Consider the following 16,495-nt stretch of genomic DNA (forward strand, 5'->3'; position numbering starts at 1 on the left):
TAGCTGTGGAAAAGTGTGAATCTGTCAGTGTCAAGAAGCAGCACAGGGCTGGGAAGACAGTTCAATGGGAGAAGTGCCTGCCTTGCAAGCGCAAGGTCCTGAGTTCGATCCCCAGTACCACAAAAAAAGAAGCAGCACACCCTAGTGTGACTCCCTTCGAAACAAGGGAGAGACTAAATATGCAGGCAACCAACCTTCCGGACACCAAGCACCAGCTGTGTGACCCCAGGCAAGCTACTTAACCTTACTGTGCCTCATGTTCTAACCTGTAAAATCTTAGTACCTACCCACTAGGTGGTTATAATGTTTAAATAAAAGTCTGACAATTGTCTATGAGACAAACCCTGTTTTCTCCTCCATTTTCCAAGTGAGGGCCCTGAGGCCCAGGCAGGGCACATGTCTAAGGTCACCCAGCCAGATTCCAGCTTCCAGCTCAGGTCTCACTCTTAAGCACGCTTCTCTCTCTAAGGCAACCCCTATTTTTTGCAGTTGGAGATCAAAGGCTCAGAAAAACACAGTCCCTTGAACAAAGTCACACCGTGGCCCAGGCTGAGACTGAAACTTAAGAGACACTGAGGCAGAGAAGGAGACCTGTCAGCTGTGCAGTGGGAGGGAGCTTCTGACTCAGAGGGGACAACTGAGGTGGGGGGAGCAGAGTGGTGGTCTGCAGAGGAGGGCCTTACCCGGTCAGAGCCTGGAGCCCACACCTGCACTCCATGCTTCCAGAAAGCCTGAAGCCGACCCCCGACCATAGCTGAAGAGAAAGCAACACCGTCACCCAGGGGTCTCTCCCACCTCTGCTGAGCCCAGGCTCCACCCCTGCACTTACCCACAGCCTCCATTGCTTCTGTCAGGGGTATCTCTGGGGTGCGAAGGCCTGGGACTGGGGTACCCTCTGGGGTTACCAACTTCAGAGAGCCTAGAAGTGGGCAGAGTGAGGGACTTAAAAACTGTGAACATGGGGCTGGGGAGATGGCTCAGTAGAATAAGCGCTTCCCTGGCAAGTGCAAGGGCCTGAGTTCAATCCCGGGTTGGGGGTGGGGGGGGGACAATAAACTGTGAACAGGACTGAGAAGACCCAAAAGGGACAGGGCAACAGACTGAGTGAGAAGCTAAAAAGAAAGGGAGGTGGGTGGAGTAGGTCAAGGCCTCAAGGGGCTCAGGCTTTCCTTTTTCTTTCTTTTTTTTTTTGCGGACCCAGGGATTGAACTCAGGCCCTTGCGCTTGCCAGACAAATGCTTATTCTACTACTGAGCCATCTCCCTGACCCCAAAAAGTACAGAAAGATTTTTATTTTGTTTTATTATTATTATTATTATTATTATTATTATTATTATTATTATTGGTGGGCTCAGGACGCCTTCAGGGCAGGTCTGGTTTGGCTTGAGGATCTGGGGATAGAATCACAGTATCCTGAGCCTGACTGCTTTGTGTAAGCAGGCACTTAACTGAGCTAAAGGGCAGGCCCCTCCTTTTTCTTATGTTGATACTTATTTTTCAGTTTTGGCCTATTATCAAACACAAGACCTCTGAACTGAGCTACCTCCCTAGCATTCCTTTTTAAATTTTAAAGCAGATCTGAATAAACTGCTACATCCCCCAGGCTGGGCTTGAACTTGGAATCCTCCTGACTCAGCTTCCCTAAGTGCTGTGTTCTGGTGTTTGCCACCACCCCAGGCCAAGGGGGCTCAGGGTCTCTGAGAGACAGGAGAAGCACAGAACCAGGGAGGGTGAGCAGAAGAAAGGCTCTTACCATCCATCAACACCATCACCATGTCATCCTTTACTTGGGTCACCTGCACAGCTCCCTTGTGCTCTGAGAGAAGGTGGGGTTGGTTAAGGGAGCTACCCTGCCAGGTTCCCCACACCACCCTCAGCAGGCTGCCGCTGCTAGGCAACCTTCAAAATCCAAGCGAGAAAGCCAAACTTTGGGCCCTACCCTGTCATCAAACTAATTAAAATAACCCCCGCTATTTCTCTACCCTTTTCAGGATTGGCTCAGGACAAGTCCTGCCCAGCCACTCACACCCAGCCCTTTCCCAGAGATAAGCTCCGCCCCCAGGGAAAGCGTCCGGCTCACCCGTGCTCATCTCGCCCAGCCAACAGGACAGCGCGCCGAAGCGCACGGTGTGGAAAAGCACAGACTTCGCCGGCCGCCCGGGGCTCACGCCAATGCACACGGCCGGCAGCTCGCAGCCCGGTGTGGTCAGCAGCGCGAACACCGGCAGAGGCGTGGGCAGCGGGAACAGCACCTGCTGCGGGCCCACGGGGAGGGACGGGCTCAGAGGGACTCCCAAAGCCTGGTATTCCCAAAGCTGTCTTTTCTGGCCCTCGGCCTTCAGAGGTGACTTCTGGACATTTCAGGGGAGTCAGAGGCCTCGGAGGAGTTAGGTGGTTCGACTTGAGCAATAAGGGATGTGGCCTCGGGTGGTTGTGGCTTGGTTTGGGGACGTGCCATCTTGAGGACACAAGGGCAAGGACCACAAGCTATGGGGCTTCAAGGGCAGCAAAATCTCAGACCCAAAGGGACAAAACCCGAATGAGGTTTCCTTAGAGACGGGAGGTGAAGGGGAAGTATAAGATATGAGACTTAATCCGGCCCAGATGTGAGCAGGGACCTTAAGGACCATAAAGTCTTCAGAAAAGTGACTCCTGGATGGGCAGGGCCTCAACAGGCCAGGTCTCGGTCAAGGCAGGGCTTCGGGGTTTTGTGCGGAGCTCTCTAGGCAAGCGCAAAGAGTGCAAGTCCCTAACCACTGCTCCGGCCCCGGTATCCACTGCCCCAACGCCCTTACCCGGACAAGCAGGAACTTGTTCATGGGTTGATACCACTGGAGCAGAACCACAGATGTCTCCAAAGCCCCGCACAGGAAAGGGCCACCGGTGCTCGCACTCTCCGCTGCGGGGGTGGGCAAGGATGGATGGATGGAAGTCAGTCCCTTCTCTTCCACCTCTTCTCTGAGAGGCCCAGAGTGCCACCCTTCTTTCCTCTGGTTCTGGAGAGCCAGCCTTAACTCCACAACCCTCTCCGGTGGACGCTGCCCACTCCCTGCCCCTGCCTTCCCCCCGCGCACCCACGGGCTTCACTCACCCACACAGCACGCCCGGCAGCCCTTCGTGTCCTGGATCTTGGTGGAGACCATGTTCTTCCTGAGGAAGAGGTAGGTGTGAGTGGGCTGCGCACCGCCGTGGAGGCAGGGGAGGTGCGAGGAGCCTGTGCTGCCCTGAGCCTGGTACCTTGCCAGCAGCCGGTGGGGGCTAATGTGAGCGATGGGGCTGCCGGTTCTGGTCTCCTTCCGCTCCAGCAGGCCCAGGATGCTATGAGAATACAGGTGGGGGGTCTTTCCTGCAGCGTGCGCATGTGGGGGTAAGTAGGAAGCAGTTATAGGACCCTGGATGACACCTCTTTGCCCCATCTCTGAAACTCCCAGGACTGCAAATGTCAGGCACTTTTTTTTTTTTTAAATAAGGATTTTTTTTTTTTTGCTCCGAATGCCCTCAGGGCAGGTTTGGCTGGCTGGAGTGTTGTGGGGATTGAACTCCAGCAACCTAAGGCTGACAGCTTTGTGGAAGCAGCCACTTTAAAGAGCCACTTTCACCTCGGTCGTCACTCTCTCAAACACTGGAGAGGCTAGTGTAGGCCAGGAATGGTACTCTGCTCTGGCGAACAAAAGTGAGCAAAATATGTCAGCAACCTTTGGTAGCCACACACAACTTATGACCAGTTAAGTGAAATTACGCATATTACGCAGATTAAAGCTTAAGAAAAAATATCTCAAATTTCTCCTAAAGTCTGTCATTACAGATGTAACATTCACTGGATCATAAATCCCACTGAGGATTGACCAGGGTGGCAGAGGCCTGTGATCCCACCACTCAGAAGGCTGAGGCCGAGTTTGAACCCAGCCTGGACACATAGTGAGACCTTGTGTGTGTGTGTTGGGGGGGAAGAACTGGCATGGTGGCCCACACATGGAGGCTCAAAACTTTGAGCCTAGCCGGAATAATTTAGGGACCTAGCAAGATCCATCTCAAAGTAAAAAACAAGGGCTGAGGATGCAGCTCAGTTCAGAGACTCTGGGTTCAATCTTCAATACTGGAAAAAAGACCCAGAAGTTCTTTGACTTGTGTCCCTCAAAATTAGTAATGTATTTATTTATTTATTTATACTTAGAATTAAACTCAAGACCTTGTGCTTGCTAGGCAGGCACGGTGCCACTGAGCTATATCCCTGGCTCCCCAAATTAGAAATTCTTTGACATAAAACATTTTCTTAATGACATACCTCTTTTTATTTGTTTGTTTGTCTGTTTTGCATACTGGGGATGAAACTCAGGGCCTCATGCACACTAGGCAAATGCTTTGCCAGGCCTGGATTTTTAAATCTGTAATTTGCTCTCACCCTATCTTAGTAAAGGGATAAATTCTGAAGGTCATATGAACATCAAAGCTACTTAAGGACTAATTTATCATAGAAATCAACTCAAGACTGATTTGAGAGGTAAGGACTATTTTGAGTTCCAACTTACAGATGGATAACTGAGGCTCCGAGAGCTGAGGTCCCTTGCCATACATCCCACCATGTAGAAGTATTGGGATGTGAACTACAGATTGTACGAGAAAGCCTATTTTTTTAAAGCTGTGCTCACTCACCTTCCAAATCCCACTCCCCACCAGCCCCTCCCTCGAGCCATGGCCAGACCTGATAGAGACATGAGGACATTGTTGATGGAGTACACCCAGGTTGTCCGGCTAGGAAAGAGCTACAGAGAAGGGAGGTGATCAGTCATGTAACACCCAGTGCCCCCCCCCAACTGCACCCTGTCCCTGCGTCACCCCAGGCAGAGACCTCACCATCTCTAGGGTGGCCTCCTGATCATTCCGGTTCAGGATGAAAATGCCTTCCTCTGCCCCCAGGAGCAGGTGCTGGTCTGCAGGGGATGACAAGGAGGACACTAGGACCTTCCTCATCCTGTGCCCTGCCATCCCCTACTTGTCTAAATCCAAATAGTGACCCTCATTCAGGCACTCAGTTTTGATGCTTTATTCATTCTCAGCACAAACTGATCCTCTCAGTCTCTGTTGCCCCAAATTTGACTACAAATGCTCCTCAGGCCTATAGGCCAGCCTTAGTGTCCCTTATCAGTGACTTGCCAGATACTGGGGGCTCTTCTGCTGCACCCCCAAATCCTGGCCTTTTACCTCCCCAGCAGCTGCCCCACCTTTTAGCTTCTGTCCTTTGTTCTGCTCACTTCTGACCTCCAACTCTTAATCCCATCTTCATATTGATCCTTAAACTCAAAACACAAACATAACTTTTTCTGTAGAGTATGGCCTTGAAACTTTGATGCTACTCCCTTACTCTTTCAGTTGACATTGGATTGACCTTGTCTATCTTTCATCCCTATCTCTGTCCTTTACTGCTGCATCTGATCCCTAAAACCTTCTTTTCTTTTTGAGACATGGGCTCACTATGTGGCCCAGGCTGTCCTCAAACTCACACATCTTCCCTGCCTAAGCCTCCTGAGTGCTGGGATTACAGCTGTGTGCCACCACAGCCAGCCTGATCTCAAAAAGCTAACTTCTGACCCCAAAATGCTAATCCCAGCTGGGCATGGTGGCACATGCCTGTAAACCCAGTACTCGAGAGGCTGAGGCAGGAGGATTACTGCAAGTTTAAGACTAGCCTGGGATACAAAGTGAGCTCAAGGCCAGCCTGAAGTACATAGCAAGACCCTGTCTCAAAAAGACAAAAAGGAAAAAAAAAATCTTGATCTCATTCTTTCTACCATTAACCTCCAGCTAATAGCCATTCATCTTCATCTTGTCTCCCAAACTCGGCTGTATTTGGACAAGCCCTCCCCACATGTAATTTTTCTAGTTTTTACTAACTCATCTTTCCTTTGCCCTGTTGGATCTCCAGATTCTGGGCTTCTCCCTACCTCATGACGTCCCCTGTGCCCTCCCCAGTCCGTGCCCCAGGCCCACCCTTGGTGGAGGGGTGTGTCCATGCAGCTGTGCTGTGGATCCGGAGTGGGCAGCCATTGAAGAGCTTCACAAGAAGGGTGCATCCCTGGGTGGCCCAGGGCCGGCAGATGATCCAGAGGAGGACAGGAGGAGACAGGAGGGTGCAGTAGTTAAAACTCGGGAGCCAAAGTGCCTGGGTTCACATCCTGCCTCTGTCACTCCAAGTTCTATAGTCAGGCTCTACATTCCTATTTCTACTTCTTGTAGATAGATATACTTACGCACAGGCAGCCGTGATCCAAAACTACTACACGGCAAATTCCAGGAACCTAGCCAGGCGCGGTGGCGCATGCCTGTAATACCAGCAGTCGGAGGCTGAGGCAGGAGGACTACTGCAAGTTCAAGACCAGCCTGGGCTACAAAGTGAGATCAAAGCCAACCTGAACTACATAGGAAGATCCTGTCTCAAAAAGACCCCCCCAAAAAAAAGTATGTATAGGAAAAATATACATATAAAAATGTATGTGAGGGTGGGCCAAATAGCTCAGTGGATTAAAGTGCCTGCTTAGGCAGACACAGTGGCTGGCCAGGTTGGATCCCCAGCGTGCAGTGCTGGCCCCACCCCCAGGGCACGCTGAAATGGCCATTGAGACTGGGCTTGGTGGCACTGGGCATGGTGGTGCATGCCTATAATCCCAGCCCTTGGGAGGCTGAACACTGGCAGATCACTACGAGTCCGATCTATGTACTGAGACCCTGTAGACCCCGTACTAAAATACCAAAAAAGAAAAAAAAAAAATTACAATACAGTGTGTGTGTGTGTGTGTGTGTGTGTGTGTGTGTGTTTGTGTGTGTGTAGCTGGATACTAACAATGGTTTCAGGTATCTTCTGAGGGTCTTGAAAGGTCTCCCCAGCAGGTAAGAGGGAAACCATTATTCATACAACGTTTGGCAAACTCTTTAGACTCTCTGTGCCTCAGCTTCCCCTTCTGGGATAACATTTACTTCTCTGCTGCCTGTTTCTAACTTAAGGATTTGTGCCGTACAAAGCCAGAAGTCCGGGAAATCCCCCGCCCCCGCAACACCCTTCCCTAGCCCAGGGCACACAGCTGGGCCTCACCTTGCGCTTCATCTTTTCTTTCTTAGGGGGCAGCAGTGGGGGCTGGTCAGGCTCCCGGGACGCTGGGTTCCAGAGTGAGGGCTCTGAGAGGGGTTGGGCACACGTTAGCCTGCAACCACTCACCCTGGCCCAGCCTTCACACCAGCCCATGCCATTACCTGAATGGGCGGTAAGGTGGGGGCTATGGGTGACTGGAGGAGGCCCAGGACGAGGGGTACGTGGGGGAGGCCCGCTGGCACACCGGACTAGCACTCCAGGACTCAGCTGCCCTTCATCCCCCAGACCCCCAACACCATCATCTGAGGGAGACCGGAACTTGGGCTTTGGAGACAGGAAAGGAGCGTGGGGAGTACATCAGGGGACCTCTGAGAGCATTACCCTTTGCATCCCAGCCCTGCCTCTACCACAACTGCAGTCAGCCCTGGCTCTAACCCACCCACAAAGTCCTGCCTTCCCTTCAGCCTTCCTGCCCCCCATATCAGTACACTCAGAAACTGAAGGGTTCATATTGGACACAGCAGAGGACTACTAGCAATTCTCTACCCCCAGGAGGAGAGCTGCCACCTCCAGGTCCCAATGCACCCAGTGTCCCAGGCTGCCAGACTCCCAGCCCTGGCCAATGCCAGGTTACAGCTCTCAGGGGGGCCTGGTCTCAGGGCCTACCTTGGGCGGCAATGGGGGAGGTGTGTCCTCCACTGGGGCAGGGCTGAAAGTCAAAGATGAGGTCAGCAAGTGGGGTGTGGGGCCCAAGGACAGGGGAAGATGGGGTAGCCAGGCTCTGAGGCCTGGGACTGGGACGCCAGGGAGAAAGGAGTGACTTGGAGCTTGGGTCACAGGACAAGCTGCTACAGTGACAGCAGGAACAGCAGCCCTGGGCTGGAGTCTTCACACCCCTCGGTGCTCCGGTAACTCGTCTCCCTAATGCTGTTCTCACTTTTCATGTGCTCCACATCAACTTACAGGATGTACACAGGGAAGGAGGGGGCCTAGAGGCTGTCCCTGGCCAGTGAACAGGGGAAAGATGCTGGCTTGGGGAAAGGAGTTTTCCAGGTAGGTCTGGAGCAACACCTGGGAAAGATCTGGGATTGGAACAGGAGGACATTCTACAGGGAGATGGGATCAAGTCAGGTTCAGGGAAGCTGAGGGCTAAAGTTGGGGGCCAAATCAAAGGTCACATAGAAAAAAAAAAAAGAAAAAGGTTGTATAGAAAGCAAGCAGGGCATGGCGATGCACACCTGCAATCCAGTACTCGGAAGGCTGAGACAGGAGGATCGCATGAGCTTGAGGCCAACCTGGGCTACACAGTGAGTTCAAGGCCTGCTTGCACTACATAGTAAGACTTGTCTCAAAAAAAGCAGGGGGAAGAAAGAAAGCAGGGGGATGGAGGCTGGGGTTGGGATTGAGCCGGGCATCAGGTGTTGGAGATAAAGGGTACAGGGTGGTCAGGTTGGGGACCAGAGGCTGGGGCAGAAGGATGGGAAGGCTGCACTGCGAGTGAGGTGGGGCCTCAAGGATCAGAGATGGAAGGAAGGCAGAGGGAGGTTGGAGTCCATTTGGGGGGGGCTGTCAAAAGTGGGGACTAGGGTGGGTCTGAAGGGCAAGGGTGGGGCTTCTTACATGTCCACGTCATCATAGTCATCATCGGACTCTGACAGCTGGCTCCTGAAGAATGACAGGTGTGAGCTTTGGTGGCCCCCACACATCCCAGGCCCCACCCTCACTCCGGGGGTCCTAACCTGGGGCTGCTGCTCCTGGGGTCTCCAGGGAGCTGTAAGCATGCCTGTGAGACAGGAAAGGGGTCAGCAGTGGCCCAGGGGAAGGGGGACATCTGGGGGAGCAGGGAGGCTTCTTACCCTGTCAGGTGGGGGTCTGGGATCTGCTCCTTGGAGCCTCTGGAACTCCATGTGGTGCCCTGCAGTAGGAGGTGCCAACCCAGTCAAGGGCAGTGACTTGGACTGGGGAAGAGGAAACAGAGCTGGGAGCTTTGGCGTCAAGGTCTTAGAGAGACTGGTACTGTCCCTCAGCAAAGGGGCTCTTGGCTCATGGCAGTCTCATTTTAGGGTCAAAGTTTGGAATCCGGAGATCAGAGCAGTCATAGAGTTAATTTTCAGAGTCCACTTGGCTTTAGGGATTCTGAGATTTTGGAGGTCTCTTATGGGGTCAGAGTACTGATGAGTTCTCATGGGGTCTGTTTGCAGGTCAGGACAGATGGGGGCTCCTTGATGATTTTGTAGGTCATTTTGAGGTTTTTCTGGGACATCTTAAGGGATCAGATGGTTATAAGGGTCGCTGATGGTCAATGAAGGGAAGGGGATCTTGTTACAGTCAGGGGTCCCCTGGCAGTAGGAGTCTTTTTACTCACGACAACAGTCTGCATCTGGGATCCCCAATGAGGTGGCCCGGTGGGTGGATCGGATCCGCCGAGGGATGGCAGGGGGTAGCTGGGCAGAGGGGCAGAAGCATGAGGGCTCACGGCCCCAGGCAGCCACCTCCAGCCTGTGGGGCAAGCCCCAAGCCTCCTCTATGGTGGACCCTCTGGGACCCCCTGGTGCTCCCCTGCCTCTACCTGCTGTGGCTTTGAGCAGCCTCAGGAAGGCATTCCTGGGTGCTGGGTGGGGAGCACAGCTTGAGCAAAGGCCTAGAGTTTCCTGTACCCTAGTCAGCCAAAGCCCTCACCTCAGGCTCCTCATCTTCACTCTCGCCAATGGGGGTCCCCTTCCCTGGGTTCCTCAGTTTGTCCAGAAGATCTAGGATCAGGCCTCTGTTCAGCCCAGACTGGGACATCAGCTGATGCTGGGGGAGGGGATGGGAGGTCAGCAGACAGAAGACTGGGAGCAGGGTGGGGACAGGGGCTTGAGAATGTCCCAGGGATGCCTGTGGGGGAAGGACCAGCTGAGAAAGGGGCAGGGAGTCTAGAAAATTTGGAAACTTGGGGAATTCTGAGAAGCTTTAAGGGAGCAGAATTCAGGATTCTCTGAACGGGGCTTCAGAATTCCAAACGGGTCCTGGAAGGGACTCGGGGTTTCCTTGGAATTCGAGAGGACTCCCTGGAATGGGTCTTGAGACCCATGAGAATTTGTAAGTTCTAGTAATTCAGGGATCTCAGAAGGCTCTAAGCTATCGTGGGGAGATTTGGGGGGTATCCTGGGAAGTCTGAGGGACAAAGGCTTTTAACGGGGTATAGGGGTTCTGCGAACTAAATTCTCAGCATTCTTGGGGAGGGCTTCCTGGAAGGTGGGTCGTGGGCTGAGAAATGAGGGGCTTCTTAGTGAGGGAGGTTTACACTGAGCATCTTGGTGGCACCAGGTCGTTTCTTGGGGTTCTTAGTGAGGGTGACTTTGACAAAGTTGTGGAAGGCAGCTGACCTGGGGAAGAAGCAGGCAGGTTCTGGGGTAACAGGCACATTCTAGAAGGTGGGGCTTTCCCTCCCCCATGTTACCCCCTTACCATTTGCTCTTTTCTTTCAGCCGGGGAGGCTGGTAGCCACTCTTGCTCATGAGGAAAAGGACTCTAGAACAGTAGGGGAGGAGCATGGAATCCAGACCCCCAAGGGGGACCCAGCAGCATTGAGGTCAGCAGATGGCAGCAAGGGACAAGTGGGACCAGGCTTGGCACTCACAAAGTGCCAGATGGCCACGTCTAAGGGAAGCCACTTATCATATTCCACAGCCACAGCCATGCAGCAGGGGGCTCAAGATGGGGTCCCTAAGCCAGGGCTTCCTGCCGCAGAAGGCTCAAGCCAAGACTGCTACTTGGGGAGCACAGGGAGGCCTCCTGAGGGAAACTATGTGGTGTCTTCAGGGCCAGGGCTGAGGTCCCTGGGCCAGGGAACCTGTCACACCTGCCTACCTGAGAGGGTGCACATCAAAGAGTGGGGGCTGCAGCTCGGCTAGCTCAATGGCTGTGATACCGAGGGACCAGATGTCACACAGCTCGTTATAGCCTCCCTTCAGGGCCACTGCAGCCACTTCTGGAGCCATCCTGGGGACAGAAACCTTCAGTGCCCCAGAGATGACACAGAGAGAGGGAGAACAGGGAGGAGGAAGACAGGCTGGGCTGAGGGGAGCTGGGGCCTAGAGACAGCCAGATGGAAAGGGCCCCAGAAACAAAGATGGACACAAAGCACCAGGCATGGCTCTGCAAGGCTGAGCCAAGAGGATCAAAAGTTTAAACCCAGCCTGGGCAGCTTAGTGACTCAGCAAGACCCTGTCTCACAAAAGATAAAAAATAAAATAAAATAAAAAGGTCTAGGGATATAGCTCAGTGTTAAGGCCCTGGGTTTAGTCCCCACTACTAGGAAAGTCCCACTTCTATCAGAGAGAAATAGAAAAAAAGAGGCAGGAGAGGGCCACAGGCTAAGAAAAGACAGGGAGAGTGAGATCAAAATAAAAACCAATATGAACACAGAAACAGGCAGAAAGGGACACACAGAGACCAAATGAAGTCAAAGTCAGTCAAAGACAGAGGCAGGGAACAAGATTCCCAGGGATGGGGGCCTGGAGGTATAGGTTGGTGGTAAAGCTTTGCCTAGCATGCACAAAGCCCAGAGTTCAATCCCCAGTACCACTACCACCAAAAAAATAAATAAAATAAAAAAAGAAATCTTAATCAAGATTCCCAGGGAACCAAGATTGGAAAAGCACTGCCCACCAGGCCCATCCCAGCGTGTACCCCTCACCAGTAGGGTGTCCCAATGAAGGAGAGGCGCCTCGCGAGTGTCGCCCCAATCTGAGCTGAGATACCGAAGTCAGCTGGAGAGACAGGGAGTGATATAGTGTCTCCACCTCCCTGAAGCCCCAGTCACCCTCTGTCACCTCCCATCAGCCACACTCACCCAGCCTGACCTCCCCAGCGTCATTGATAAGGATGTTGGCTCCCTAGAGACAAGAGGAGGGATAGACTGTGTTAGAAACCCCTCCCCAGTCCACTGCTGCCCCACCCCAAATGCCACTCCCACTAACCAGGCCTCAGCCCCTGTGGCACCCACAGTCCAACACACCTTGATGTCCCGGTGAATCTTCTTCTGGGAATGCAGGTAGGCCAGCCCCTGGGGAGAAGCATGGCATAGGACACCGTGAGTCTGCTGGAGGGAGAAGGGCCCTGCCACCCGTCCAAGACCCCCAGGCCTCTCCTCACCTGCAGCACTTCCCGGCAGACATAGCTAATCTGGAGCTCAGACAGGGAACCGGTCACTGAAAAGGTCAGCCCAGCCAGGCCAGGGCAAGGTTGGGTGACAGCCAGGAAGCTGGGCCCACCCACACCAGCTAAGAGGGGCCCAAAGGGGAGGGGACCCCATGAGACAAGTGGGCAGGAGATGATGACAGAGAAGGGGCTGTGCAGAGCAACAAGCCAGAGGCACCCAGACATTCAGCAGACAGCTGTTTCTGTCTACTGTGTGCCAAGCGCTAGGGACACAGCCCTGGACAAAAGAGACATCCCTGCCCTACTGGAGGACAGTCCACAGGAGACAAGAGAGTAAGCAAGGTCACAAGTGAAATAGTGTGTCTAGCTAGCCGAGGCTCGAGGCTCGGTGGTAGGGCACTTGGCTCACACGTGTCAGGCCTCGGGTTTCATCCCCAGCACCACAAAAAAAAAAAAGAAACAGCAAGATGCTAATAAGTAGCAAGAAAAAGAACAAGAAAAGATAACAGGAAATATGTGTGGGAAGGGTTATGACATTTGACATCAGGTGGTCAGCAAGGCTACTTTAAGAAGCTGATAAGAGGCCGGGCACAGTGACATGCACCTGTAATCCCAGTATTCTGGGAGGCTGAAGCACGGGGATGGCAAAATTTGAGTCTCATGTGGACAAACAGCAACTTGGCCAGACCCTGCCCCCCACCCCCAAAAAAATTAAATTAAAAAAAAAAAGGCTGGGGATGTGGCTCCGTGCAAAGGCCCTGGACTCAACCTCCAGTGCTGCAAATGAAGCAGAAGGTGGAGGAAGAAGGGAAAGTAACAGCTGAGGACGTGAAGGGTCCAGTCCCACTGGTAGGGAGAAGAGCAACAGCAAGTGCAGGGGTGGAGGGCAGGCCAGTGTGGGAGGAGGGGCCGGTCATCTGGGTGAACTCAGGTCTGGAGACCTGGAGGGGGAGGGGGGCCCCCACTGGGGAGAGGTGTGCTTTCAAATGGCAAAAGGCTGAGGCAAAAAGATGGGGAAACTGGGACAGAGCCAAACAAGGCATGGACAAAAGTATGGGGGAGACAGATGTACTCTGAGATGAAAAGAGACAGAGGAGTAAAGAGGGGACAGCTGCAAGCAGATGGTGCTTGGAGACCAGATCTCACAGCAGGCTGGGTGAGTCACTTCCTTTTTGTGGGCCTCAGTTTCCCCCCCTCCCGCATCTGTTTGTTTGTTTGTTTGTTTGTAGTGCTGGGCATGGAGCCCAGGGCCTCAAGCATGCTAGGCAAGCACACGACGATGCCTAAGCCACATTCACTGTCCCCACCCTAGAGTTTCTTAATGAACTTCTTCCTCCTGACATTTAAGGTCTTGGAAGAGACCAGAGGCACTTCAGATATCAAGGCAATATCTGAAGACAGAAGCAAGTATCAGAGATGTAGTGAGCAAAAGAGAAAAAAAGGAAACTCAGAGAGGACATAGGTACGATGGCCCATGCCTGTCATCTGAGCATTCTGGGAGGCTGAATCAGAAGGATCTCAAGTTCCAGCCCAGCCTGGGTAAACCAGTGATTTAAAAAGATCCCGTCTCAAAACAATAGAAAAGAGCCAGGCATGGTGGTCTATGCCTGTGGTCTTAGCACTCTGGAAGCCTGAGGCAGGTAGCTTTCAAGTTTGAGTTTCACCTGAGCAATTTAGCATGGTCCTGTCTCAAAATAAAAAATAAGGGCTGGAGATGTGGCTGCAATAGCTATGGGCTCAATCACAAAAACTAAAAATAAAAAATAGAAGTGGGGAGAGGAACAATAGCAACAAGACAGAGAAGAAGAAAAGGCTGAGGATGTAATGTAGCTTAGTTCAAAAGCTCTGGGTTCAATCTCCAGCACCGCCAAAAAGAAAGAAAAATAGAAATTCAAACAAGTGAGCAGAGGCTCACCACCCAAATTCTCCTAGACTGAAAGACAGGCTAAGGGAGAGAACCAGAACTTCATCCATGTATTCAACAGAAGTCTGGGTACCTACTCGCCTCCAGAAAATCCAGAAACACAGAAACAGACCTCATCAAAGAGATGGAGAGGGACAGAGCTAGTCCCTGCACGCAGAACACCAGAGTGGGCAGGCAGGTGCCATAGGGCAGGGCCCAGGGCCTGCAGGGTCACCGTGAGGTCCCGCGCATGGTTCAGGCCCAAAGAGGGGCCTGCTGGGGAAGATGTGTACCAGGAAGACAATTTCCAGAGACACAGACAAACAGGCGGGGTGGGTTTGAGGGGTGAGGGGGGCTGGGGTCCTGTCTTTCCTCTAACCTTGGTAGATGTCCTGGAGAGAACCAGCCCCACAGAATTCCATGCAGATCCAGAGCTTCTGCAACCTACAGTGGTCCAAGAGGAATAATGATCATAATAGTAACAGCAGAATAATAAATTATTCTTTATATGACAACCCTGGATCACTGTCCTCTTCTAGTCTGTTAAGAATTTTAATGTACTAGCTCTCATCTCCCAGGACCCCTAGCCCACCACAGTGAGACCATTCCATTCCATTACAGAGGGGGAAGTCGAGGCTCAGCCAGGAAATAGACACTGAGGGCAACTCAGCCTAAGCGTAAGTCTCTGGACTCCAAGTCCAGGCTACCCTCAGACATCCCAGGCTAACCCAGGGGATGAAGTGGAGATCTCACTTGTTGTAGCATCTGGGAGAGAGGAGCTCAGGGTGTGGGGTCCAGGGAATGAGGTCATTATTGGGGCATCTGGGAAATTATTCGGGGATCAGAGAATTTAGGAGTTTGTATTAAAGGAGCTGATGAAATGCGAGAACCCAAAGGACAGAATAAGGAGAGATTAGTGTTAGAAGAGTTCATTTCAGATTTAGAGACTATGAAGACCAGTTTGGTGGAACCCGAGTCAGAAGTGGTGATTAGAATAGGGGGTGCCCTGGACAGAAAAGTGGGAAAGCAGATTGGGGATCAGGACGGGGATCCTCCAGTTAAAAGTGGGAGTCTGAGGCTGAAAGGCAGGATAGGGTGTCAGGGTCAAAAATGAAAGTTCAAGACTGGGGATTAAGCTAGGGGTGCCCATTCAGAAAGCAGGCTTCTAAGTTGAGGGCTGGGCTGAGTCCCAGCAGAGGTGGGATGAGCTGAGGATCTTCACCAGAGGTAGCTGCCATGGTAGGCCACGATGTTGGCGTGCCGGCAAGTTTTCAACATGAGGATTTCCTTCTGGAGGGTGGAGACATCATCATCTGTAAGCAGGGACAGGAGAGAAAGGGTTGCTGTTGAGGACAGGACAGGGAGTTGCGGGAGAGGGGCTCCCCTTGTCCCGTGAGGTGGAGGTGGGGTGCAGGGGTTCCCAGGTTCCCTCTCACCAGGCTCCATCTTCACCATCTTCAGTGCCACCACGTCCCTAGACACCTTGTCTCGAGCCTTGTAAAGGGGAAGTTGGTGTCAGGCGGGCTCCATTTGCCGGAGCCCCTTGTTAGCATCCTCTAGCCAAGCTAAGGACTGGCACCTTCTTGGCACCTGTTCTGCCTTGGGCCTCACTCTAAAGGTAACTGGTCTGAGAGTGATGGAGACAGAGGGACTTCTCACCTTGAAGACTTCCCCATAGGTGCCGCCACCCAGTCGCTGCAACAGGTCATAGTGGTCCCGAGGGTCCCTATTAAAGATGTCAGGATCCACGAGGTCCATCCCCGGAGGCAGGAGGTGGGCCTGCGTCCAGGGGCCAGCCGGGCCTCAGGGCTCAAGCTTTGGCACCTCCTTCCCTCTTCACAAGCCCTGCACCCGCCTTGCTTCTGCGGGCTGTGGCCTTCCCCCGGCTTTTCGCTTCCTGCCCCAGCTGCAGGGCTGAGCTATGGGCTCCACCCCTCTTCCCCTGGGCTCAGAGGGCCTGCAGGAGGCCTTTGCTCTGGCACCCGTGGGACTCTTCTCCACGCCTAAGGCTCAGTGTTGAATGTAAACGAGATGCAAACAATCCTAATTATAATGGGGGGGTGTTTCAGCACCTCTCCGCTCTTTTAGGCAGGACTACAAACCCTAGTTAAACCTCTTCTGCGTGCTTGAGTTTGACTACAACCCACAATTTGCAGGTCTTCACGGGGATGACTATGTAGCACACATACCTTCCTCACTGAGGCATATATACGAACTAAAGTGTTAGCACCTGCCGGGCGTGGTGGCAGTTCACTCCTGTAATCCCAGCACTGGGGAGACTGAGACAGGAGGACCACAGCCAGTTCTACGCCAGCTGGACTACGTAGTGAGACTTTGTCTCAAAAGTGTTAGCTCCTACGTGC

At 52.8% G+C, this 16,495-nt stretch overlaps 1 protein-coding gene across 1 annotated transcript in view; it reads right to left on the minus strand.

Annotated features, from left to right (window-relative positions):
• Nucleotides 1–16,227, minus strand: part of Map4k1 (mitogen-activated protein kinase kinase kinase kinase 1) — a 21,294-nt gene extending 5,067 nt beyond the window's left edge. The window contains exons 1-29 of the mRNA XM_023721458.1: nucleotides 15,792–16,227; nucleotides 15,569–15,626; nucleotides 15,355–15,445; nucleotides 14,512–14,576; nucleotides 12,224–12,279; nucleotides 12,087–12,134; nucleotides 11,922–11,964; nucleotides 11,766–11,838; nucleotides 10,937–11,068; nucleotides 10,535–10,597; nucleotides 10,371–10,452; nucleotides 9,764–9,880; nucleotides 9,450–9,528; nucleotides 8,941–8,999; nucleotides 8,824–8,867; nucleotides 8,705–8,749; nucleotides 7,751–7,793; nucleotides 7,246–7,408; nucleotides 7,088–7,170; nucleotides 5,989–6,073; nucleotides 4,855–4,931; nucleotides 4,703–4,763; nucleotides 3,238–3,346; nucleotides 3,092–3,150; nucleotides 2,796–2,899; nucleotides 2,081–2,255; nucleotides 1,754–1,816; nucleotides 830–919; nucleotides 684–754 (exon numbers count right to left, since the gene is read on the minus strand). Coding sequence (XP_023577226.1) covers nucleotides 684–754; nucleotides 830–919; nucleotides 1,754–1,816; nucleotides 2,081–2,255; nucleotides 2,796–2,899; nucleotides 3,092–3,150; nucleotides 3,238–3,346; nucleotides 4,703–4,763; nucleotides 4,855–4,931; nucleotides 5,989–6,073; nucleotides 7,088–7,170; nucleotides 7,246–7,408; nucleotides 7,751–7,793; nucleotides 8,705–8,749; nucleotides 8,824–8,867; nucleotides 8,941–8,999; nucleotides 9,450–9,528; nucleotides 9,764–9,880; nucleotides 10,371–10,452; nucleotides 10,535–10,597; nucleotides 10,937–11,068; nucleotides 11,766–11,838; nucleotides 11,922–11,964; nucleotides 12,087–12,134; nucleotides 12,224–12,279; nucleotides 14,512–14,576; nucleotides 15,355–15,445; nucleotides 15,569–15,626; nucleotides 15,792–15,890 — 2,337 coding nt within the window. The 5' untranslated portion in view covers nucleotides 15,891–16,227. The remainder of the gene's footprint in view (nucleotides 1–683; nucleotides 755–829; nucleotides 920–1,753; nucleotides 1,817–2,080; nucleotides 2,256–2,795; nucleotides 2,900–3,091; nucleotides 3,151–3,237; nucleotides 3,347–4,702; nucleotides 4,764–4,854; nucleotides 4,932–5,988; nucleotides 6,074–7,087; nucleotides 7,171–7,245; nucleotides 7,409–7,750; nucleotides 7,794–8,704; nucleotides 8,750–8,823; nucleotides 8,868–8,940; nucleotides 9,000–9,449; nucleotides 9,529–9,763; nucleotides 9,881–10,370; nucleotides 10,453–10,534; nucleotides 10,598–10,936; nucleotides 11,069–11,765; nucleotides 11,839–11,921; nucleotides 11,965–12,086; nucleotides 12,135–12,223; nucleotides 12,280–14,511; nucleotides 14,577–15,354; nucleotides 15,446–15,568; nucleotides 15,627–15,791) is intronic.
• Between the last annotated feature and the right edge of the window lie 268 nt (nucleotides 16,228–16,495).

Source organism: Octodon degus, unplaced genomic scaffold, assembly GCF_000260255.1.
Source record: "Octodon degus isolate 3935 unplaced genomic scaffold, OctDeg1.0 scaffold00083, whole genome shotgun sequence".
NCBI lineage: Eukaryota > Metazoa > Chordata > Mammalia > Rodentia > Octodontidae > Octodon > Octodon degus.